The following is a 26,133-nucleotide window of genomic DNA, read 5'->3' on the forward strand; positions in this document are numbered from 1 at the left end:
GCTTCAAAATTGTTGTCCTCTAAACAGAGACAGAGAGGGAGCGAAGGAGAAAAGAGTGTGTGTAAAATAGAGCAAGCGCGAGATGATGAGAACAATAACCCTTCTGATAAGCAAGTCTACAAAAGTAAAACATGTGATCACTTCATGTAGAACAAATGCTAACCGTATGTTTAGTGTAATATCATAAATCATAACATGGCAAAATATGTACAGGTCAACGTGGCACATCCGAAGCGTTTCCCCAGTCCACGCCAAACCTTTAACAATTCCCTCCGGCTTTGCTTCGAAAGTAGCATCCGTATAATTCAGCAACTACTGACGCAAATATGCTACTAATACAATCAGTGTTCATTTTTCAATATATTTATGCATTTAAGCAATACAAATTAAAATAGTTGTACAGTACTTACAGTGTTTTGTTGAAATAAATCGCGCAATAACACATTTTTACCATCATAAAAAATTGCTGATAATGAATAAGTGTTCAAATAATAGGCCTGTGAATGTTACACACATTGCAACATAGAATGTTACCAAAAGAAGAGTATTAGGTTTGTTGGTTTCCACGAGAGCTTTTGAAGACATGCAAGCGTTCAGACCCGCAGAGCGGCGCTCTCACCCTGCCAACTGCGCCGGATACTCCGGGGGGGGCGGGGCCACAGGGATGACTGACAGCTGATTCTGAGCGTAACTCCTGCCCCCACCGCTTTCCTCGCTCTCCCTCCTTCACTCTTTCCCTGATTTCAGAGAAGCCGATCTTCATTCCAGTGCACATGGAAAGGCAGAGGAGCAGCAACGGTCCGCGCTCACGAGAGGTAACGCGCTCAGGGATTTTACGCGTGAAGCCGCTATAAGGTGATTCTACGGGACGCGCTTTATTCTCGGACTACAGCAGAATGTTATTTGAGGACGAATGGACATTTAAACAACTGCTCTCCGTGTAGGGATTTCACCGTGCAACATCTATAAACGGACACACATGTTCTCCACTGATGAAAAGAGCACCCGGTGGATGAGTTTTAAAGCTCTTTCAGCGCTGCTTTAGATATTTCGCACATTTGGATTACATAAACACTGCTGAAATTATTGCGGTTTATGGAAACAGAGCTGAGAAGAAGACAGCCGAAGTTGGAGAAGAGGGTCTCTGAAGCTGAACTGAGGGTCTGAAGGATTTTACAATCTCCTCCACTTTCATGTCCGAAGTGTCTGGTTTATGACAATGGATTATTTGCTGTTTTTATGCGGCTTGTTGCTGCCTCTGTCCTCGGCTGTTGAAGGTAAGATAGCCTATTAAATATATTTTACTCGCAATGCTTATCAAGGGGCGCGCGTCACCGATCGATGTGCGTCTACAGAAGTTGCGCTTATGATAATAATAACACCATCAAGGTTTTAGTTTTATGTATTTGAATTAATGCAGAAACACGCGTCTGGTCCGATATTTCTTTATAAAGCACCGGGGAATCGATCTGGCCATTGAATGTCACCAATACACATGCAATTACACCGCGCAACTTCTCCCTCCTAATCGTTGTCTATTTTCTTTCACCAACACAATAGTTTGTGTCTTTCGTAAAGGAAATGTCTCTACAGGGAGTCCCACTTCAACAGTCTCTCTGTCAGTCGGACACAAACCCAGGTTCCCTCAAAAGACTCATGGGGAATTTTGAGCATTTTATTCCTGGAGACATTTAAGGAAGTGTGAGCGATTATTGAACCTATACATTAACCAAGATTAACATTTTATTTGCTACTATTTGCATATAGGCTAGGTTGCACACATGTCAGGCATATTGTGAATCAGTTATGGCCTTTTTGTCTCTCTCTCTCTCTCTCTCTCTCTCTCTCTCTCTCTCTCTCTCTCTCTCTCTCTCTCTCTCTCTCTGTGTGTATGCGTGTTATTTTTAATCAAAACTGTATTCATTTATTTCATAATGACTGAGATCGGTAGTTTAGTTGGCTTTTGATTCAATTAATTCTTGGAAGTCTGGACCCCCATTATGGACCAGGGGACCTTTTGACACCAATAAAGATGAAAATGAGTGCGCGCGCGTTCATTTATTTTCAGTGAGAACAACAATGTCGTTTTATTTATGTATGTATTGTTATTTTAACCATAATCGGCGACAAGCATGACATTGCGAACACTTGCTTATTGTACCTTGACTTGTGAATACGCCAGTGAGATTCTTTAAAGCAACACTTATAATGCCATAAAAGTCGTATTATAGGCCTGCTATTAACGGGCGATTTATTTGATATGCTGTTGCTTTACGAAAAGCCCCGAATAGCCTAATTTGTTTTAAAGATGAAAAAGCTTGCCTTTAAATACTGCTCAATGTTGGATTACTACTTTCTTCACACTATCAGTGCTATTACTCACTAAATGAGAGGTTATATTACCAACTTTACTTGTTTATTTTATTTTATTTGAATGTTTTAATGAGTGAAGTGGTGGATGTCGGGTGCGGAAATGTTAGCCTAAGTTACATTTATTTCTCTATATTTTTGTCTATGTTAACCTTGTAAAAATAATAATAATAAAAGAACTTCGCTAATTGTTTTATGTCCTTGTCCGATAACAGTCTTAAAGGATAAAGGTTCCAAAAGGTTTGATGCTATAGAAGAACCAATTGTGTTCCCCTAAATAACCTTTCAGTGAACACTTCTGAATTTTTTTTTTTTTCTTAGAAGAACTTTTTAATAATCTAAATAATCTTTTTCCACTAAATAACCTTTTGTGAAAAGGTTTCATGGATGTTTAAGGTTCTTAATAGAACATCGATGTCAATAATGAAGCTTTATTTTTAAGATTGTATCAGAAAATAAATAAATGAATACATGTTTATGTGAAAGGCACACGGGCCTCGGTTACTACATTTTCTGACAGTTTGTCTCCTTGTTTCGCTAAATAAAAATAAAGCAGCCTACTAATTATCTTAATGTTTAATGTAAAATATAGGCATAATGAAAGAGTTTTACGAATAACTTAATTAAAAGTTATTCAGTAGGTTGCATTGTTTAGGGTCGTAAGCTCGATCCGTCTTATGTGTCCGTTCATACTGAATGATTTTTTGAAGTGAATTTGAATTACACACTGCAGTGTTTCTGGCTGAAAACAATCATATTCTTGGTCCCTGGAGATTTCATAAGAGAGTCCATTGAACCTAAAAAAAAGGATCAAAACTGTCCAACATGCATTGTAATGCATTTCTAATTTCTACTCTGATGTTGCCTATATAAAACATTAGATACGCTCCTCTCTCTGTTTGAATGTGAAATCACACGCGTTAGTAGCAAATCTCTCTCTCTCTTTCTCTCTCTCTCTCTCTTCTACTCCAATTAGTCTAAGGCCTGGTTTTAATTCCCACTACCCCACTGCACTTATTATTTAGCACATACACGTGATAAACACATTTTGTCCTATATAATTACTCTGAGGTAACTACAGTCATTTTAAAGGCACATCTCATCGCAATGTGGTAACACAGACCTTCGCAGGATAGCGCGAGGAAAGTAAGACCATTTGACCCCATAAATCAACGTACCAAAATACTGACTTGATTCATGTTTGTTCGGAGCTGTCCTATTGAAGTGGTGTGCTTATTCATAAACGCAGCTAAAGCAAATGTAGCCCTTATCGACGAAATAACAGGCTCATTTCGGTGGTAAACAGCATTAACATGAGAAACAAGAGAATAATTACAGGGCCATTCACTGCAGAAGAGCCGTAATGTGAGTTTTAGGAAAGGCCTGAACGCGCAATGTGAGCAAACATGTATGTATAGGCTATTTAAAAATGTATTCATTCATGTGAGCTATTATGTATAGGCCAGTACATTTTATTTAAACTGTTTTGCATGATCTGATAGGCTTTATGGAATGTTTGCACTTTTAAGAATCATTTTGCACACAGTTTTAAGTCCGTTTAAAACGGAACTGCTAATGCAAACAATCATGACTTACGAGTGATGTCACATCTCACGAATTATTGCCTGATTTCCTTTGAAACATTAATTTTAGCCTAAAATTATTGATGTTGTTAAAAAAAAACATTAGGCGTAGGCTATACGAAATTTGTGCTACATCGCTATTATTATTTTTTAATGCTGTTGATATTTAAATTAATCGTAAATTTAAAAAAAACAGAAAGACGAGATTATTATTTATACTACTACTACTACTACTACTAATAATAATAATAATAATTATTATTATGACAGCTGTTGAGCGCAACACCCGACCTCTGTAATCGATGCGACTTCATCGATCTGTAAAGTCTACGGTCAAAAGGTTTAAAACGAGGTCAAAGCATTGATTTGTTCTTCACACCTACACACAGCATGAGTCAACTCACCCAATTAGAGAAACCAAATCTAAGAACTAATAACGTACAATTAAAAAAAGTAATAGGCCTATTTATTAGCCTATTTATTGTGTTTTTAATTATGGGCGCCAAAAGGACAGCAATTTATTTATGATAATTATTTAAGATAAGATAATAATGGTTTATTAGCCTACAATAAAAATAATAAAAAGAAAAGAAAATTAAATGGAAAACTAATTAATTTAAAGGAATGAAGGTTCAGGCGGAAGACAAACAACATGTATTTGCTGCTATGTGTAAAGATACAGTTGTCTTTGTAAAGTTATGTAATGTATGATATTTATTTATATTATTATATGTATTATGTCTATAAACTGAAAATTTTACTGAAATATGTAAATATTAGATTTTTTTCATATATATATATATATATATATATATATATATATATATATATATGTATATATGTGTGTGTGTGTGTGTGTGTGTGTGTGTGTGATTAAAATGGTGTTCCCCTCACTGGTGGGGCCTGTATGTGCCACAGCTTTGGCTCATATTTATTTATTTTCATTCAAATAATGAATTTTATTAATATCCAAGTCCTGTGTGCGAGCCATTGAAAGGTCATATGTTAAACAGAGTAGGCTATAGGGTGAACAGATGTCTCTTGGCTTTGTTTCAGACTCTCGTAAGGAGCTCAAAAGGGTCTCAGACTCAAGCTTAAAAGATGCTATGAAAACCAGGCAGGGTTATCGTAAGCGTGTGTACTCTGGTGGTCCTCGAAAGCTCGCATAACTAACCCATAAACATTAGTACCGATAACCTTTTGGATTCAGGAATGCTTTCGGCTGTAAAATTCGCCAGCATTCTAAGCCCCATGCAGCGTGGAGCAATAACTTGCGCTGAAGGCCAATATTTAACCGAGTGCTCTGTTAATTGATGAAGAAGTGGACTGGACGCTGACTGGAATGTAGAATTCGCTCTTTTTTTGGAGTGTCCACTCAAAAGGGCAATCCTGGCAGCTGATGCAAAGGCCTTTACAGAAAAATAGGTCTTTGACACTCACGACAGTGTGAGGAGAGAATGTGTCTGGGCCTGAACACTGCCAAAATCCCCCCGGTGCTGTCTGCAGCTACTGAAGCGGAATGAGAGAGAGGAATCGAGAGCAGAAAGAAAGAGGGATTGAGAGAAAGAGAGACATCGGAGCTTGGTTTCTGTCTTCGGCTGGTCAGGAGCAAGATGGGTGGCGCTGGCAGGGAATATATCTCCTACCAAAACGCCCATTGAAAAGGGGGACGGCAGCGCAGAGTACCCAAACAAAGTCACATGATGACAAGCACAATACATTTTTCTTCCCATCTAAATGGTTTTCCCTCTCCGACCCAACCACAGGGATTTTGACTTTACTGCATGCCTTAATTGGTTCAGTGAATTTACAGTCAGAGCCAATTTGATCGGATACAAATATAGTAGAGAGTTTTTTCCCTGCTCAGAAACTTGTATTATTTGTTTTGAAATGTGTCATATTCATGTGTTTTACCTCTATACAGTCTAACAGGACTGTGAGCTGCGCAAGTTAGCGCCAGATATGAGGCAACTCCGTCTTTCAATATGCATGTAGTGTGTCAAAATGCACATAAATAGAAGTAGCGCGCAGAAATAGGCTACGTGAGCTCAGACTATAGAAGTGAGATGACATGCGATCTGACACACACATGGAGTCCTGCTACGCTCCTGAGAAATGACTAACACATTTTTACAAGAATACCATAGACATTACTTTATAGCGAAGCTGTTTGGCTAGAAGGAGTGAGGAAAAGCTTTCAGACTCTTGATCCTTTGATGGATAATGTTTATGAGCATTAAACCAGTCTGGCTTGCTCTGCTGATGAAGCAGATTTCTTTGATATGAATTCATCAGAATTAGAGAACAAGAGGGGGGAGAAAACACAATCCAGAACCTAATATTAGCTTTTAAACTCCAAAATATAAACCGAAAAAGATACTGATTGAATTATATTAAATGATACTGACAATGTGCAACACAGTGAAAACAACTGTAACTGTCAGATAAATATTTGTGCTAGTTTTCAACCACAGTTCAATTGGAGGGAATGCGTGATGTTAGAAGCCCTGCAGGAAATGGCTAATGCTAACGCTAGGTGCAAATGTCTGCTTTGATTAGCAACATGGGCATGTGCGGACAGGGTGGGGGATGTTAGTCTAACGACGGCTTCTAAACTCCACGCTACCAATCAAACCAGGCCTCTAGACGGTTGAAACATGCTCATAATCTCCACATCAAACATCAGGAGCCCCAGGCAAGGGCCCAAAAGCACACTGGCCCTTTACCCTTTCTGTTAAATCTAGACTCGAAATTTGCACTTTTGAGCCATGCTGTTGAATTACACATCTGTAGACTTTCTTAGCCATTCGTTTTGTTGATGCGTATGTGTACAAAAATGAGTTCTGACTGGTTTGATTTTTGCATTTGGGGATATTTGAGGAAAAGCTGAAGATTCTTAATGTTGTTTTTTATAGATTTTATGTAATGTATGTAAAAAATATTTGATCAAATGTTCATTAGGTTTATTGATTTGTATATATTTTGTTAAAAACTATTTAGTATTTAATCTAATATTTATCAGCTAGCTAATACAAGAAATAAAGCTAATATTAATAACAGTAAATAAATGTGTATTTGGAATACAATTACTCTTATTGTAAAATCTATCCATTGAATATTGTAAAAAAGCTAATGCAATACACCAAGTTTTATTGTAGCAACACTAAATGCAGTAACTATTTGAGTGGAAACTATTTTTACCATGGTATGCTTGTGTAAGGGTAATTTGTTTTCGCCGACAACACAAAATGCACTGGTGTTAGGCAGGAATTCTTTTACGCGATCTGTCACCTCTCCATTTGGTGTTCGAGGTTAGAGCAGTGGCCCTTTGGCAAGGTGCAAATGCAGGTACTTGTGAAAAAACAGTTGGTTACGTGTCGTAAAAGTCCCTGAAGGCATTGCAAGTCTGTCTGTTGCAGCTTTACTGCTAATATTTTGAAAATCAACTTTCAAGTAAATTCCTTTAAGACATCTCACTTTGCTGAGAACATTTTTGTTTGATTGCCATGCACGTTTGAGTATAAACATAAGATGTTATACAGTGTTGCGTGTAATTCATTAGATAATTTGCTTCTGTAATCATAAGCATATTTTCCCCCAACATCCGTTCTCGTACCCTCTCCTGCTTTAACAGTTGCTATAACACCACATCTAGTTTCGACAGGGTCGCCATCCACATCCAATCAGGGATTCTCAATGAATCTCTGTGACTGATTCATTTATGGCTCGTTGTCAGGCTTGATCGATCACATTTCCTTCTCACTTAGCCTTCCTGGCAACTGCCCTTTCGAAATGTGCCAAGACTCCTAGCGCCTCTCATTACCAGCTTTTTTTGACTTATAGATGAATGGCAGGGAAGAGGAACCGATGAGTTTGCAGATAGTATCTGTCCAGTCATCTTCTCATCAACCTCCTGTGTAGCTGACATAGGCCAGAACTGCCATGGAGAAAGGGCGCTAGTCGAGTCTCAAGAGCAACCCTGTAGATGAAGTGACATGTTTCTTCATCGACTTCAGAACTGCCCTTTTCCAGCCTTGTCTCAAGTCTAGAGAAGATTAGAGACATTAGATGTGAGATAGGCAATCGTGCTCCTGGAGATCTTTCTGCAGAACTTAGATTGAACCCTTAACCATACTCCCAGCTCCTGAACTAGATAATCAAGGTTTTTGGGTTGATTAAAAAACACAGACAGGTGTGTTACAGCTCTAAACTCTGCAGAAAGATAGATCTCCAGGAGCAGGACTGAACACCCCTTAATATAAGGCATACCGTGCACCCCCAAGTCACTTGCGATCTACGATGAGTGGCTTATCTGTTATTAAAGTGCCCTCAACCTGAACGGGAGAGATGAGGATATAGGCGAACAAAGGGACAGAGAAAGACTGAGAGAATTGTCCGGTATCCAAAAGGCACTTGGTACAGTATTGGTTGAGCAGTTCATCTGAAAAGGTGCTGAGAGGAGAGACAATGGAAATACACTGGATCTGGTCAGATGGGGTTATGAATGCAGAGGGAATTGAGGCAGAGCTCGGGACAGCGAGAGCCGAGAGTTTTCATCTTCTGTCTTGGACAGCTGCCACGGATCTATCTCTGCATCTTAAAATTGACTTGCTCTGCCTAGCTATGCCTGAGAGGAGATCATTGTTTCTGCCTTTTCACTCTCTGTCTCTCTGTCCATCTTTCTACCTATCACTCTTTTTTTCTTTTTTTCAGAGCTGGTCTAAGAAACTCTTGATGGGCAAGGGATATGCAAGGGTTTTTAATGAATCTGAAAAGCCAGCGAGCATCAATCAATGACGGCCTTGAGTCTGCACATGAAATCAGGTCCACCTGACAGTGGGAAAGTAGAAAAGAAGGTTACAGCCTGCATACAGAATAAAGAAACTCCCGAGGCAGGAATAATGTGCTTTCCAGTGTAACAGACAGATGTTATCTCTTGTCGCAACAGTTGGTGGCTTGAAATTGTCACAATTTTTTATTGGTATACTCATTTATAAGGCTACAGTCGCATCTAGATGCATGTCGACCATAAAAGGGATGACAACCTGGTGAAAACCCAGAGAACAAGTGTGGGAAGTTCAGAGGCCTCTCCCCCAACAGGTGGGCCTTATCCCGACAGAGAGGGTAAAGACAATGCACCTCTTTCTTTACTCTGTTTACCATCCCTTTCCCCGCTTCCCTGTCACTTCTTTGCTACACTTTCCCACCATCTTTTTAGCCCACATCCCACAGCCCCCCTTTCCTGTTCTCCCTGGGCACCTTATGCGGCCGTTTCTTATCAGGGAGATAATTCTAATTGTGGCATTATTTTCCCTATCTGTTATCTCACCCTTTCAGTGATATCAGAATCCCAGAACAGGACCAGAAGCTTAGGGACAGGGCCTATTTACCCACAAAACCTTTGTTGTATCCAGTCATTGATAAGACTTGTCACTATGTGTGTGTTCCTACAACTCTATTCTGTCAAATTCCATACACTGCACGGAGGAGAGTCAAAAAGAGGTCTCTAACTAAGAACACGCGGCATGCTGATGTGACACAAACCCTCATGGGGTGTGAAAGCAAGCATATTGACGTGAAATGGAGCTGGCACTAGAAACAAATTAAAATATCCCATGGCCAGATGGGGATGGTGAACTGAGGAGCCATATTTGTATCGTGGGTGTGAGACGCACCACAGTGAAACAGCTTCATTGCCACTTTTGCCCTGCCGTGTCCTCTGGGAAATGACCTAAAAGGATGGCGATGATTAGCAATTCAATTTAGCCAGCCGTCGGTCAATATGGCAGGCCAAGAGGAGATGGTTGTTGATGCTGCCTTGCCATCAAAATATGTGGCGATCGAAATGTCTGGGGACTCACTTCTCTTTCTTGGTTAATTAAGTAGGCGCTTTGTCACTGTTCTTACTTATTCATAAATCTTCCCTTCATTTTAAGACAGCTTGGTCTGAAGAAGCTAGCTAAGTAGGCGAGCACTTAAGGGTAATCTATAGAGTTCAACATTGGACGCAGCTTTGTGCCTGGTTAATTAATCAAGACACTACAGTGGTGTCATAAACACAAAGGCACTTATGACTAAAGCGTATCAAGAGGGTAATACCTAGAGATTCTCATTTTAGCGCATGCATTTGTTGGCACTTTTATTGATTCAAAACAGATAGGACAGGAAATAAGCCATGAATTAAAGTGTTGTAGCATGTTATCTAACTGTCAGCGCAGCAGCTAAAAACTTCCATCGATCCATCCATTCTTCAAACCGCTTCAAATTTGTAGGGTCACAGGGATACGGGTGCTTTTCCCAACACCCCAAAGTTAGGGCACCACCCTGCACAGATGGACAGTCACAGAGCTAGCAACTTCATACCAACCAAACCAAATCCCAATGCTAGCAGATCTTTAGCCATTAGGACACTCTATACATGTCTATCAATAAAGAATGAGCAATCTGTTTTCTTATCTCTCTTTTATTTATGCCATTCTTTTGCATCCGTACTCGCCTGCCCTCAGGTTATGAAGTTTAGACTCAGGGAAACATGTCCATTCATGCATCCCTCTTCTGAGGAAGATGTAAATACAGGGTTGAAACCAGTTCATATGGTCAGTCCTCCAGTGATGGAACTCCTGTACAGCTGACTTGTTCCTATGAGTAATCTATGCTGAGGTTCAGTACACACCCTGTGGTTCTTTTGATGAGCGCTCCCAAGTTGAACTCATCCTGCTTCTAGACCACCAAGAGATGTAACGTACCTGAAACACAAAAGTTCACGTGTTGGTTCCAAGCAGTCAAGGTGTGGTTAGCAGGGCTGTAATTAGTGTTGAGGCCACCAAGTCTTTGTGACGGCATGTCTGTGTGTGTTGGATTTAGTGGATCTATGTGTGTGTGTTCAAGTGTGTGAAAGAGAGCAACAGCAGACAATTCCCAGACTTCTTATTATCTCTATACCCGACAATTGCATATCTTAGCACCTGTACAGTACTTCCTAAATTGAAGGGTGTTTTCGTATAAAATTATTTTCTCAGAAGTTGCCTTTTTGCCACATTTTCTATCTGTGCCTTTGGTTTCCCAGATAATTTTTCAGTACCGTTTATACAAGACACAATCTTATTGAAGGACTTTATTGATTCAGTGTAGACGCTGTTAAAGCCACTGTGGTTGATTTATCAGTCAATGATTGACTCTAGATTGCTATAACCTTCCATGTCACCTGCACTTCAAACAGATGCCCAGCAGCAGCCCTGCATTTCCCATCCCACGTACACAGTTTTTGTTGATTCATCTATGTTATCTCATGTGGCCATTTCCCTTAGTTCCTCCATCAGCGCCACTGTCTTCACATAATAGCGGTGTCATTTTAGTGGTGTCTCTAGATATACCCACATTCTGACTTTACATGTTTTATTTATAATATGAATGGGAAGTACAGATAAAATAAGGTTATTTTAACAGGAAATTCAATCTAAAATTGTTTCAGATATTGCATAACCACATAGTGAAAGCATATTTAAAAAATGAGACCCATCTCATGTCGACCTCAACCCCCCCCCCCCCCCCCCCCCCAGCCTTCTCACCAGGCCCTCTACTGAGACCCATAAATCAATGGAGCTCAGTAGCCTGTCGGGGGTTTACCGTCTGTGGGGGGTATTGGTGGCCCAGGCTCCCCAGCCGTTGGTTTTAGTTACACATCAATGAAGGGTGAATAATACATTAGTCAGCCCCTGACAGTACAGTTATAGGCGGGCAGGCAGACGGAGCCTCCCCTGGCCCTTCATCAGCGCATCTGTGCCATAATCAGCCTCTGGAGACATACCTTAGCTTTGGCCTTCCTCTCTTCCACCTGATTCACTTACTGTGTATGCTAATATTATGATATTTAAACGCCTTCCCTGTGGGTAAAAGGGGTAGATCTCCCAAAAATGAAAACTCAGGAAACAACATGAGCTTGAGCAATCACGTAAAAAGAGAAATTTTAAATAATGCATTTGTCTTTTTATTTTATTTTTATTATGTCCTTGTATTTTCTTCATACAAGTGTTGAGCTGTTCCGTAAAATGTATCTATATAGAATATGGAGTATGAGTATGGCTGGAACAGTATGTAAGGTATTAAATGCAAAGAAATTGCACCATTCTTTTCATTTAAGGGTCAAGAGCTGCAAGTGACACCCATAAAGTCTAGGTTAATAACTGGAAGTATTGCAACTGACCCAGGTCGGACAGCAAGGACTGTAGAGATGGATTGTTGTGGCATAAATGGCCCCGGAACTGTAGCCTTCTCAGTCCAGCTGTGCTGTGTACTGATTTATATCTGAAGATTTTCAAGTGACTAGCCCCTTGCATGCACACTTACAGAAACATTCACAGTCTCCTTCCAGTGTATCAAGGCTTTTATTTAATTGTTCAGAGACATCTAAACCCCTGGCCATATGGGGCACCCTAGAATTGGATGTCAACCGTTCTATCAACCTTCTCCAGCATAATTGCCCAGAAATGAACTTCCATCGCTAAGACCTTCTGTCACAATCTGCGAGTCAATTTGCTGTAAGTGAAACACTTAAGTGCATGATTGTGTGATCGCCAATGACCTAGACGGCCACGTGTCCTAATCAGGCAGTTTTTTTCTTTTTTTCTTTTTTAATCAACAATCCCAGAGGTGGAGAATACTCCGATGACCGTCTTCCATACACTCCGCCAGTCTGCGTCTGTGCGTTAAAGAGCCGAAAACCATTTAGAGAGGTCTAACGAGTCAAGTTATTACTGCAGCCAAGTGTGAGATTAATTAACTGAGCAGCAATTAAGAACGTGGCTGAAAAGATCTAACAGATAAGCATGGGGCGAATAGTAACCAACATTTTTTTTTTTGCTGTAGCCAACTGGGAGGGTACAAGGAGTAAACAGAAATAACAAGCTACAGAATAGCCTCCAATTACAACCCAGGCTCATTGAAAAAATGTGGCTGTGGCGACATTTCTGAAAAGTATTACTATTTGTTGGTGTTGGCAGTGTTCATTTCAGCTGGAAACTGGCGTGAATTGAATGTAAAGGTATATTTTTGTAGTTTTGCTCGCACACACACACACACACACACACACACACACACACACACACACACACACACACACACACACACACACACACACACACACACACACACACACACACACACACACACACACACAAAGTAGGCAGAGGCACATTCTAGGTAGGTTAATATGATTTTACCTAGGTAAGACATACCTGAATCAGCGAACTTTATTGGTCCCTGAACAACATCCCCATCAACCGATCAGTTCCCTCTGGTTTGAGCTGTAAAATATTGATCCAGGAACATGCTTTATGGGGTAAATTCATCTTGTGCATTAATATGCATGCGCATTTGCATATTTCTGCGCCCTAGTTTCTGTTATTGACATATTTCCAAAGTGCCAGAGTGGGGCAGAAATTTCCAGGAAGAGTGTTCTCAAATATAGAATGAATGATAGTGTCCCTTTCACTCAGGACAGTTCCAGACCATGCTTTAGTCATTGTTTTTGTATTCAACAGTCACAAAGGCCCTACCCAGCCACATTCCTGTCGGTAACTGCCTAACCTTTCTTTGTTGTTGCGGCTCTGACCTGACTGAGATAATGAGTGGGCAGGTAAACATTAACGAGTGACTCTGGGATTAATGAGCTAACGTGAGAAGAGGTAGTCGAAAAGAGACCTGCGCTGCCTCAGGCTAATGTGTCACATATAGCAAGAAATGTAAAAAAAAAAACATAATAACTCCTATTACGTTGCGGTGTAGCTGGAGCCATTAGAGATGTTTTCTTTGTTCGAGCAGGTAAACCACAACATATCCTGATAATTAGCATGCAGCATGACAGCTGAAACCGAGCTACCGATTTGTTCCCATGTCTTCAGCAGTAGCTGCCAATGCTAATATGTGACAGCACTGGGAAGTTAGCAGGGTTCTTGCCCTCACAGCTTGGGGGTTTCTTTTCAAGAAACGAAAAGGAATCTAAACCTCACTAGCCGCCCCAGACGGTATATTTGAAACATCACAAAGGGATCGAAAGCCACTGGAACGCTGGAAATGTGGACCACATCAGTCCAGTAGCTGCGAACAAACAGCTGTCCCATGATACGAAGCAGAAATGTCATATTTAACAGCCATTAGAGGTTATTTGTATGTTTGCATAGTACGATGATATTGTATGTTTGGCTGATGACTAAAGCAGGAGTAATTGTATCCTGACATATACATCTCAATGCCTAATTCATAGCAGAACTGTAAAGAAAAAAAGTTATAACCAAAACCTTTACATTTATATACGATAGAGTTATAGATCCTTCTGAGTGTTGAATATACACATATTTCTTTAATTATACGGGCATGTTTGATTTTTATTACTTGTCTTTTTAAATAGTTTAAAAAAAAAAATATAATATTATATTATGGCATATTATATTGTATTACACTGTAAAAAAAAAATATGATAAATAAGTTATGTCAACATATATTTAACATTTCTTCAATTTTCAACTTGTTTTTATAAGTTATACAAGATTAAACTATGTTTTAAGCCAGTTTAATGCAATTTCAGTTGAAATGACTTAAACATCCATGTTGTTTGTACTTAAAAATTTGAGGTAGCAACTTTTTTTTTTTGGTGAAACTAACAGAATTCAATGTTTTGAAATAACATTAACAATTATTTTTGCTACTCTTCTTTTTTAATATCTTAGTTTAGCTATTGTTTCAATGCCTTTTACATGGGCTATATTTGTATATCATATAGTTTTAAACTTATCACACTTTCAATCTTTAATAATTGAAGAAACACCCATATATGTGTGTATTTGTGTGTTCCCTGTTCACTGTGTGCCTTTATCGACCAGAAACCATAATTTTAGCTTTGACATCATCCCTGACGTCCTTTCACAAACATCTTATCTCAAGGCAAAAGGGGTTGGAGGAAATGAGAGTTTGGGGGGCATTTCAACATCCGCCACACTGTGAAGTACCTCCTTAGTGTTATAGCATGGCAAATGCCTTCCAGTGGTCCTGAGGGATCGTGCCATTACCATATATTTAGCCTAGATGTCTGTTGGCTGCCTCTGCAGTGGCATAATGAACGTGTCAAAGGGAAGCAAGTACGGCAAACGGGCTGTTGCAGAATGGAGACGAGTCCCTGGACAGCGGCTTCAGCCGACAGCTCCTCTCCGAGGCTGACAGGCAAGGCCAGTGGGCAGCATGGTGCCAAAATACCTCCATAATGAACCTGGAATGAAGGTATGAGGAAGTCAGCGGTGCCTCCTGCCCCGTTCTTTATGGCTTGGATTACAAAACACAGGACGGGAATACAAAAATATTGGTTGCATTTTATTTTACAGTACATTGCACTTACCTAAGAATAGTACTTGGGAATAAAGGGTAAATACATGGGTTAAGGTTAGGTTCAGGGTTAGAACTAGCTTGTTTCTGCCACATTATAAAACATTTTTAAAGATAATTGCGACTTTTTATCTTACAATTGCAAGTTTACATCTCGCAATTCTGATTTTCTCAATCCACAATTCTCAATTGTGTTATAAAGTCAGAATTGCGAGATATAAAGTAGCAATTGAGAGTTACAAAGTCAGAATTGCAAGATATAAATGCAATTGTGTGTTATAAAGTCAGAATTGTGAGATATAAACGCAATTGAGAGTTATAAAGTCAGAATTGCGAGATATAAAGTCGCAATTGAGAGTTACAAAGTCAGAATTGCGAGATATAAAGTCGCAATTGAGAGTTACAAAGTCAGAATTGCAAGATATAAATGCAATTGTGTGTTATAAAGTCAGAATTGCGAGATATAAACATGCAATTTTGAGAAACAAATTCAGAATTGTGAGTTTATTTCTCAAAATTCTGACTTTATAACACACAATTGCGACTTTATATCTCGCAATTCTGACTTTATAACACACAATTGCATTTATATCTTGCCATTCTGACTTTGTAACTCTCAATTGTGACTTTATATCTCACAATTCTGACTTTATAACTCTCATTTGCGAGTTTTTATCTCACAATTCTGATTTTATAACTCACAGTTGAATTCTGAGATAAAAAGTCACAATTGTGAGAAAAAAAAGTCAGAATTGTGAGATAAAAAGTTGCAGTTACCTTTTTAATGTTTTATTCTGTGGTGGAAACAAGCTTACAAATAGTACCTAGTTATTACAATTACTATAATAAGTACATGGTATGTACATGGGGAACAGGACTGTAAAATAAAGTGCTACCAAAATATTTCCAAACACAACATATACAGGATTTTAGGGTTTTCCAGTTTCTTTTTGGGCATTTCTGTCTTTTTCACTTTTATTGCTCAGCAAAAAGATGCAATTCACTCAACATGCCTTAATAGCGCCACATGAAAAAATACTAATGCTCTTAGGTTCTTTTGATTTATGTAAAAACTATCTCTGTCAGTACCATATTCCAGATTTTGGGACCTAGCTTGACTGATAATATGAGTTGAGGGTAATGATGCATTGAGCTCTCTATTGAGCGTGGAGGAATATCTTAGTTTCAAAAAAGATTTGTTTTTCTTCAGCAGTATTGGCAGACGTGCGTCCCTGGCAGTTTATTACAGTCAAGAGTTGAATTTCAACCAGAACGAGAAAATCAATCAAAACATAGTTATCGTGATTATAGTCCTTTTAATTTTTTTTGGCTTGAGGAGAGGGAGAGGTGTTTGACTGTTGGTTAAAATGTGCTTACGCTAGGCTCAGCCAAACGCAGGATTCATCACGACTGAAGTCCTCTTCTTTATTTTACATTTAACCGAAATGTCTTAATGTAACTAAAGCAAAGATCTCACTAAAAGTTAGTCTCTGAATCAGGTGTTTTTTGACTGAATGGAACGTATTTCTATATGGAACACAAAGCAAATCGGTGAACCTTTGCTTGGTTCGCATCACTTTTTTGACCTAAACATGTTTTATTATTTTCTCAGTGGCTTCTATGATGAATTTCTTTAGGAGTGAAAGTGTGCCTCCTCCTCTTCCAAACATTCTGTAAACCGGTTTACTCTCACTTGCATTTTTCAACCGGCTAGTTGAGTCATCTGTATTTATTCCAGCTGGCCCTGCCTCCTGCTGAGAGTAATGGAGACCCGGGGAGCCGTGATAGACGGGGAGAAAAGGAGAGAAGGGGTTTCGGAGATATGAGGGGAATGAGAGAGAATGAAGTGGATGGAAAGGAAGGCTGTGATCAGCTCCGGCCTGTCAAAACACTTCCTGGTGACTGATACACACTCAGACACTTGGGGGAAAAAAGACCGAGGTAGAAAAGGTGTTAATGAAACATTAAATAGAGAGAAAGAAAGAGTGGTTAAGCAAAGGATGGCTTCTTTGAAAAACCCCAAAATGTACAATATTTTAGGTCGGTTTAACATTTTTATGGTTACTATATAATTCTGATATTTTTCTACTTGTTTCTTGCCGCCATTCTAAAATGCAGACAATTTCAATATAAAAAAAGAGTACCTAGCTGTGTCGAAAGAAAAAAATATAAATATATTTATATATATTTCAATGCTTTGGCGTTCTCGTTTCCCTCAAGAAATCGTAGAAACTCAAAATCTTTGCGTTCATTCACAAAATCTTTGTGTTCCTTCGCAAGAACCTCACGGACCTTTGTGTTCCCCTGAGAAACTTTGCATAGTTGCAAAAGTGTTGCACTCGCCTGAGAAATTTTGAGTTCGCTTGCAAAATATTTGCGTTACCTCGCAAAACCTTAAACCTTTGTGTTCCCCAAAGAAACAATGCGCAGTCGCGAAGTTTTTAGCAAGTGGACGGAAAATTCTCTCTGGGAAACGCAAACATTTTGCGAGCAAACGCAAAGTTTCTCAGAGAACAGAGAATATAATTTTTCCTTCTATCTATTTATTTTTATTTTTAATATATATCACCATATTTCTTAGGCGTTCCATATGTCCAAACATAGTTTTCTTTTATGATTAAGTACAAAACCCCAAACAGAAACTCTTGCTTAGATGTCATGACCGTCAACAGCGATACCGAAACGTGTCTGTGATGAGTATCACATGTTCTGACACATACATTACGTTATGCTAGTGTTTAAGTCTAGGAAGCCACAAAAAAAACACACATCATGTATCATAAATGTACAGCTGTCGTTCTCTCTGATCAGCAAACACTGTCATTAACGTTGTGTAACGATGCCTGAAGCGTCAGCCCTAGCGAAAACGTCATACTTTTACATTTTGAGGGAAGGATTGGAAAATCACAAGCTGCTCATCTTCTGAATGAAAGCCTTGGATATTGATTAGTGGAGAACCCATTTGAGCTTTTTTTCTAACCAACAGGCCAAACAAAAATTATGAATACACAGACGAGGCCTACGCATTCTTGTTTGCCTTGTGGCTATACAATAACTCGCCTCTACAAGAAGAAACACGAACGCATTAATTGATTGTACTCCTGTAGCAACGTGAGTCTAACAGACGGCTCCCGTTTAGTGTGAAATCTGTAATCGGATCAACGCTCGGTATCAGAATACGCCGGCGTGTTAGCTTAAGTGCTCATTAATAGCTGATCGTGCTTTATCTCCATCTCAACGCATCTTGTGTCCTGTCTAGCCACAACAGAGAAACTGATGTGCAGTATCGTAACTCTTTCTCTAAGTGCTTTAGGGGACACGCGCCGAATTCATGGCGGTTGTCCACAATGGCCGTAGGTGGTCAGGTTGAAATGGCTTGAGGAATTTTATTATCATGGTATTAGTAATTTCTTGCTTAAATATACGGTTTTTCACTAGAAATGTAATTGCCAGATGTTTAGTGTATTGCATAACCATGTAATAACACCTTTATTACAATTTTATAACATTGTAATATATAAACTCTGCCTTCAGGGGTAAACCAGCTTGTCCCATGTCCCAGTAGCCTTAAAGGGGCATATTTGTATAGTATTTATGCCTAAAAGTCAGGTCACCTTTATTTATCAAATGCTTTATAAAATAGGTTGCTTCAACGCAGCTTTATAGTATAAAATGAAAAATGACAGGATTATGCAAACTTAACCAAATATGAGACAAATTCAAATTCGGCTCTAAAGCAGCTCCTATAGTGTCATTCTTCAGCTCAAGTCAGTTCAGTGTTTGTTCAGTTCAATAAGTGTGTAAAGTTCATCAATGTAATGAAATGCAGCTGTAAACAGCTCTACAGAAGGCATTCGTGTCGATATTCAGCGCAAGTCAGTTCAGTGTCGATTTAATTCAGCGCGATAACATTCAACGTGTCGATTATGAAACAAATTCGATTTCATGATTTTTTAAGTACAATCAACTTGGAAGTTTCAGTCATTTCAACTTAAATTACAATAAACTGACTTAGTGCAGTCGAATCGATAATATTACTGAATATTACGTGTCTTTCAAACCCCAACTAAGCAAGCCAAACGTTCATAGTAGTACCTCAAGGGTATATATTACTACTCTAAGGTACGAACACACACCTTTTAGGGGTTAAATACCACCTATACTTACACGGAAATGCATTATAACTCTTGAGAGAGGGAGACATTGAAAAGCTCTCACTGGGTTAAACAGGTGACATGATCCCCCTACATAATTAGGAGCTCTCGCACATGAGGCGGTGGCATGGGCTTGCTAGCTAAGGATGGCCATTCAGGCACTCTGAACACATAGTTGTGAGCACACCTGGTTAGCAGACAGCCGCCTCGGGGTCTGCCTGTTCGCCAGATTGACTCTGCTCTGTAATTAAAGACCTTGGAAAGAGGTAGAAAAGAGAACCAGTGTGGGTAAGGGGGTGTGCAATGCCCATTCCCATTTTTGACACAAGGCTTGAATATTAATCTGGGTTGTGGCTCATCTTTTGCTCGCCGTATGAACCCGCGTGCTTGTCTGTGTGCTGTCTGTGCGCGGGAACGGCATGTTTGATCAAAGCAAAAGGGCTCATTTTCCACAACCCCATTCCCTTGATGATGTCAGCTTCGAAATCAGACCCCCTACGACCTTGTGTCAATCCGAACGTCAGCTGAAGAACTAATTAACACAACAAACGAAAATGTAGCAGGCGCACTATGCTCTTTGTCATCTTCCTGTCAATTGTTGTCATCATAACCGGCGTTATGTCCTTAAGTAGTACAACTTTACAGATAATTTCATAGTTACTTCTGTTGTCTTTGAAATACGGTTACTGCTGAATTTACTGAGAAGCATTTATTGAAAGCTAAAATATACTTTAATTATATTTCTATTGAAATTTGAGTCACGCATTTAAGTATATTTGCAATAACACATTTTAACGATATTTAAATGTTGTACGTTTAAAATATATTAAGCTTAAATGTAACATTGAATAACACAAACTTAAAATAGTTTGCAATTCAACATCAAAATAAGTGTACTTCTTTAAAGCATGACAAAATACCATTACAACAATGATTTAAAATGTACTTAAAAGTATAAATTTGAATTTGCCATAAAGTGCACTTTTTAAAAGTGTACTTAAGCGTTTTAAGAATGTGTACTCTCTTTAAGTAAACTTAAGCGGCCTTTTATTTAATTAATATTAAGTTGTTTGCTAGTACACTTAAAAAAAAAAACATATATATATATATATATATTTATTATTATTATTATTATTATTATTTTAATTAATTATTTTTAGATTTGAAGTGCAAAAACAATACAATTAAGACCTTCTTTTTCATCCAGGCTTTTCCCAATTCTTTGAGAAAATGGAGATTTTACAAAATTTTGATAAAATTCTTGAAAACACTTTAAAGTGTCCTTGTTACATATGTTACATGTACTTACCATAGTAATAACAGTAAATTATGCATAATTACATGCAACTAACCCTCAACCAAATCCTAATTCTAACCCTAACTCTATACTCTGTTCATGTTGTTAATTAATATTACTCAGTACTTATATATATATATAATGACACTTTAACACTTTAACAATGACACCTTAAACTAAAGTGTAACCCTTGAATACCTTATAAGTAGCAAAGCAATAGTCGGTAACACTTTATTTTAAAATAACTAAACCTAACCGTAACCCTATAGTAAGTACATCTAGTTAATTGAGTAAGTACAATGTAACTGCATCACCATAAAATAAAGTGTAACCCAATAGTCAAGTGGGAGAAGTCTGCGTTTCCTGAAGTTAAGAGTTTCCACTGTCACAATTACAAATTCGACAAAGACACGGGTGATTTTAGCGGTCGGAAATTACAGTAATTCCGTCATGAAAATGAACGCTACAGCTGCGGCTTTGACAGTGGGTCTTGTTAGTACGTAAATGGCCCAGAGAGTGACAGGCATTGTGCCGTGACTGACGGCAAGTGGACGGATGGGGATAAGGAGGCTCCTTTCATGGGAGTTCCCGTGGAGGATTCAGGGTGTTGGAGATCCAGCATCTACATCAAGGACCGTCGGCCAATTAGAGGTTGCACGCCGGCTCGCCAAAAGCAGCCTACTCCTCTAATCACCACACTCCAGCGTGCCACAAAAGCCCGGGACGCTCACCACATTTCAATTTAAATAGAAGCCCCCCCACCCACCCCTTATTTTCCTCCGTCCCCTTTCAACGACTCTCTCTCTCTCTCCCAAAATATCTCCCCCACTTTCAGCCCGCTTCACCAAACCCCCCAACAGCTAATGAAAGCAGCAACAAAAGCACATACAAAGCAATCAGTCTAATAGCTTTAATACGTTTAATGCAGTGTTTTCCCCACGCTGTTGACACATCTCAGTGTTGGGTGGCAAAACAGAGCTCAAGTGTTTGGAGACGGAGAGTGACGTTCCTTTATTTGTCCTTAAGCCTGTTGTTTGGTACGATTCCACAACAGCGCAGCAGGAGACAAAAATGGCAAATCAAGATTGTTTAGATATAAAATCTGAACTCGGATACATATATATGTATATATTTGACCAGCCTGCCACAACAACATCGTGTTAACCAATAGCATAAGTTTGGGGCGGGGCTATTTGTTTGACTGACCAATGTGAGTCTTCAGAAAACTGGTTTAACAGCATTTTTTTTGCATCTCTATTTAACTAATGTTGCAGAACGTACACACTTCACCTTTCATTTTCTTACATGCAAAATATGTATGTAAATTGAAGTCATTCAATCAGCACAATCCTGATCCCAGTCTTTGCCGTTTCACTTTGAGTTTTCCTCGCTTTCCACGCGTCCTAACCTCCAAACAACACGGAAAAAGGAATCACTAAAGCTGAAAGCAGTTGGGCTGAAATCCTGCAGTAATCTCTCACCTGTCTGCCCACACGGCACTGAGTCAGTTTCTAAATCCACTGAACATTCTTTGTATCAATAGAGCTGGTTTTGTTCACATACCCCTCTTTTTAAAGAAGATTGCTTACTGGAACAAAGAAATATTTTCAGGCGCTTGTAAACTCGCAGAATGAGTGTGTGTGTGTGTGTGTGTGTGTGTGTGTGTGTGTGTGTGTGTGTGTGTGTGTGTGTGTTTCAGAAACCAAGTGTTTCTCTGTCTTCCTCTGTTATTAACGCTGCTCTGTCATTAGAGGATTAAAATGGAAGAGCTGACCTTTCTTACATCAATATGTGTGTGTGTGTGTGTGTGTGTGTGTGTGTGTGTGTGTGTGTGTGTGTGTGTGTGTGTGTGTGTGTGTGCGTCTCTTTGTGTGTGTGAACATGCAATTCTGTGAATGGGAATTTTCCACTAAATCCGTGTGTCATGCAGCTTTTATATTTAGTGTTTGAAGCAAAAACTATGACTTATTGTTTAGTAATTTACACATACTTCCATATTGTTATTTATACTTTCATAAATGTGCTTTGGTAACTTCAAGTATGTGTGTTTCCTGGGATTTTTGAGTCTTTGAGACCTTATTAATAAGCAATAAAAAAAATAAGCATTTTATGATGCTGTTATACATAGTAAGTTATTATAAAGTCTTACCCATTTACACATTACTTAAAAAAGATATAATGGTGAAATGATATATTAACTATATGTTATTATGAAATATTACTATTCAAATATATTATGATTAGTTTATACCGGTTTTAAGTAGTTTAAATAGTATCATGTTATTATATTCTTGTACTTTAGTGATTCTTACACTTTTTTAAAACTTTTTTTTTTTAAGTACAATCAATTTAAAATTTTAAGTATAATCAACTTGAATGTTAATTACTTAAAATTACATAAAATAATATTTTACAGTGTAGTTACAAAAAAATAAAAAAATAAAAAAAAGTTTAGTGTTTGGACCAAAAACAAATCTACAGTAATTTTACACATATGTCCATATTTATCTCTAAACATACGGCTACAAGTCAGTTTTCTTTGAATTATGTTAAATGATATGTGCTTGAGTTACTTCAAATATTTACATTTCCTGCGATTTTGAGACTTTATGAGAATGTTCAAAACCTTACTAAGCCAATTCAAATATGAATGAAATATATGATTATTTTTGCCAAATTATAAGTTATTATAAAGGGCAACACATTTATCATCGTACACAATAGTGGTGACATTAAAAATACATATTATTACTAAAAATATATATTTGTTTATAAGTAGTTTAGATAGTGTGTAATTGCTATTTTCATCTACTTTAGTGTCTTATAATTACAACTTTTATGACAGCGAAGTCAACACGAGGTGAATAAGGTTTGGTTTAGAATTTTTGTGTAACTTTTTCGTAAAAGTTCTGCCTCTGTAACTCGAGTTTATGGCGGGTGCTTTGTGTCATTGGGCTTCACAGTCAAACGTGCGATTGCAGACGGATTGCGCAAGGGAAGTATTTTCTCAGAGCACTCGTCAATCAGGTTCGACATCCTGCCAGAAACCACCCCGTTCTCTTCACTTTTACCTCAGAATTGGGAGAAGCAGGAAACAAGCCATCGGTTCTCCGCTCCCAAAACAAAACGTTCCCTGTGTGGAGCCATTTTAACTGCGGAGGAGTGCGTAATGGAGGCTGGGTGCTGCTGTAGGCTTCATGCTGGAGTGTGAATGAATTGTCGCATTGAGGGCACGGCCTCTCGCCCCCCCTGACTGCGACGGGCCGGGGTGAGGGGTGGGTCACCCTCCGCTGTGTTCGCTCTCTCATTGAGCCGGGACTTGCCTCCTCATCTAAAAAGCGCGCTCAGCTGACACAATGCTCGGCTTTGCTGTTTTTCAGCGCTGCTTACAAAACGCAAACAAAACAGAAGGCTGCAGTCAATCGCCGCATGCTCCGGAACGTTCCGTCTGTTTCACTGAGTCAGAGCTGACTTTCACTCCATTCCCCCCTTTTTCTCTGGTTTCGCCTGGCGTTGTATTTGCGCTAGTACCTAGCTTTCCCACAGCTGACAGCTATGGTTTTCTTTTAAACGACGAGGTGTTTTTGTAGAGCGCGTTTGAATGTCAGCGGACCTGTAAGTCAGCGACACAAAATCACACGAGATGAAAGACGTCCCAACAGGAAATCAATGGCGTATTGTATGTGGAGAATTAAACAGCTGCCTCAAACGGTTTCAGCTTATTTTACAAACACCTATGTGTTGGAAACATCTCAAGTAGCCACTATCAAGTTCGATATTTCCAGTAGACGAGTGATGCAATATCAGGTAGTCGAATTATACAGACTACTTTATTAATATCAGGTTTGATTGACAGGCGAGTAGGTGGTCCTTCACTGTCGTCCGGGACAAATCAGCTAAGACTTTATGTAAACGAAGACTGTGCACTCATGTTACTAAGAGTGGGAGAAAGTAAAGCTGTGTTCTGAGACGTCATTATTTGCAGAACTGCTTTATAGATGAAATTAACTGATTTCATAATTGATCATCTTTACAATTGAGATGAATCAACACTGAGCTGACTTCGGCTGGCAACTGTTGAAATGCATTCTTTTCCTGTTATTACTGGAAAGCTGCATTGAAACAATCTGTATTAAAGCGCCATATAAATAAAGGTGACCTGACTTGGTCTTGAAAAATTCATTTTTTGTTTCGTTTCGTCATGATTGAGCGTTTAGAAAGACTTCAAATATGACATTTAATCATAAGCGTGGTGAACATCTTTGGGGAATTTGATGTTTCAAAAATAAGCACAGCAAAAGTTGGATTTTTATTTTTATTTATTTATTTATTTATGTTTGTTTGTTTGTTTTTCTTATTTTTATTTATTTTTTTTAAGTTAAAAAGTTGGATTTTTCTTTTTATTTATTTATATATATATTTTTTTGGGTTTTTCTTTTCTTTTTTTTAAGTTGAAAAGTTGGAATTTTTATATATATATATATATATATATATATATATATATATATATATATATATATATATACATTTTTTTTTTCTTATTTTCTTAATTTATTTATTTTAAGTTGCAGTCACAATTTTATTAAATTTTTTTCTTCTTCTCCAAACCGAGAAGCCCTACAAATGCATTTCTGACAGTATTCAAACCCTGTTTATTCCTGAAACGGATGTTAATACAAGGAGTAAATGGGTTTAGCACTCACTTCGGAGGACAAGAGACTTCCTCTGATGTTTTTGTTCCCTAACACATGATTTCAGTGCACTTTTAAACGCTCCCATCCATCTAATTTACTAAAACACAGTCACAACGTGCAGCGGTGCCGGTGACTGCGACCGGCGTACATAAACAGCAGAAGCAGGTGGTGGAAGGTAAAATGGTTGACTCAATATGTTGGAGTGAGCGTGCTCACTGTAATAAAAACAGAGAGCTGCACATATGGCTGCTGGGATAACAACAGAAAAAAACAGACAGGCAGAGCATATTGGGCATTGAGGAAATTGTGAAGATCTTCCTTTTGCGAGTTTTATGGCGCTATTCAAGAACTCCTTTGCTCTGTTATATATCCTCTTGAGTTTACAGCTGCTAGCTTAAGGGTGCGAGTGAGTGGATGTTTTGTGTGTGTGTGTGTGTGTGTGTGTGTGTGTGTGTGTGTGTGTGTGTGTGTGTGTGTGTGTGTGTGTGTGTATGTGTGTGTGTGTGTGTGTGTGTGTGTGTAGGAAGGGTAGAGGGTTGTCTTTCAAAAACACTTAGCTTTTCTTTCCCACCCAGCAAATACACGGCTAATTAAATCTAATTAGAGGAGGGCTGTCATAAATCTTTGACAATGTCTTCTGGATCACCCACAAAGCTGTTTTG

General features: G+C 38.7%; 1 protein-coding gene across 6 annotated transcripts in view; it reads left to right on the plus strand.

Moving 5' to 3' along the window:
* Positions 1-747: 747 nt before the first annotated feature.
* Positions 748-26,133, plus strand: part of ephb3b (eph receptor B3b) — a 48,402-nt gene continuing 23,016 nt past the window's right edge. For all 6 annotated transcript variants that reach the window (XM_082138096.1, XM_082138100.1, XM_082138098.1 and 3 more), the window contains exon 1: positions 748-1,277. In XM_082138096.1, the coding sequence (XP_081994222.1) occupies positions 1,214-1,277 (64 nt within the window). In that variant the 5' untranslated portion in view covers positions 748-1,213. The remainder of the gene's footprint in view (positions 1,278-26,133) is intronic.

This window comes from Leuciscus leuciscus (genome assembly GCF_965113295.1).
Source record: "Leuciscus leuciscus genome assembly, chromosome: 15".
Classification (NCBI taxonomy): Eukaryota; Metazoa; Chordata; class Actinopteri; order Cypriniformes; family Leuciscidae; genus Leuciscus; species Leuciscus leuciscus.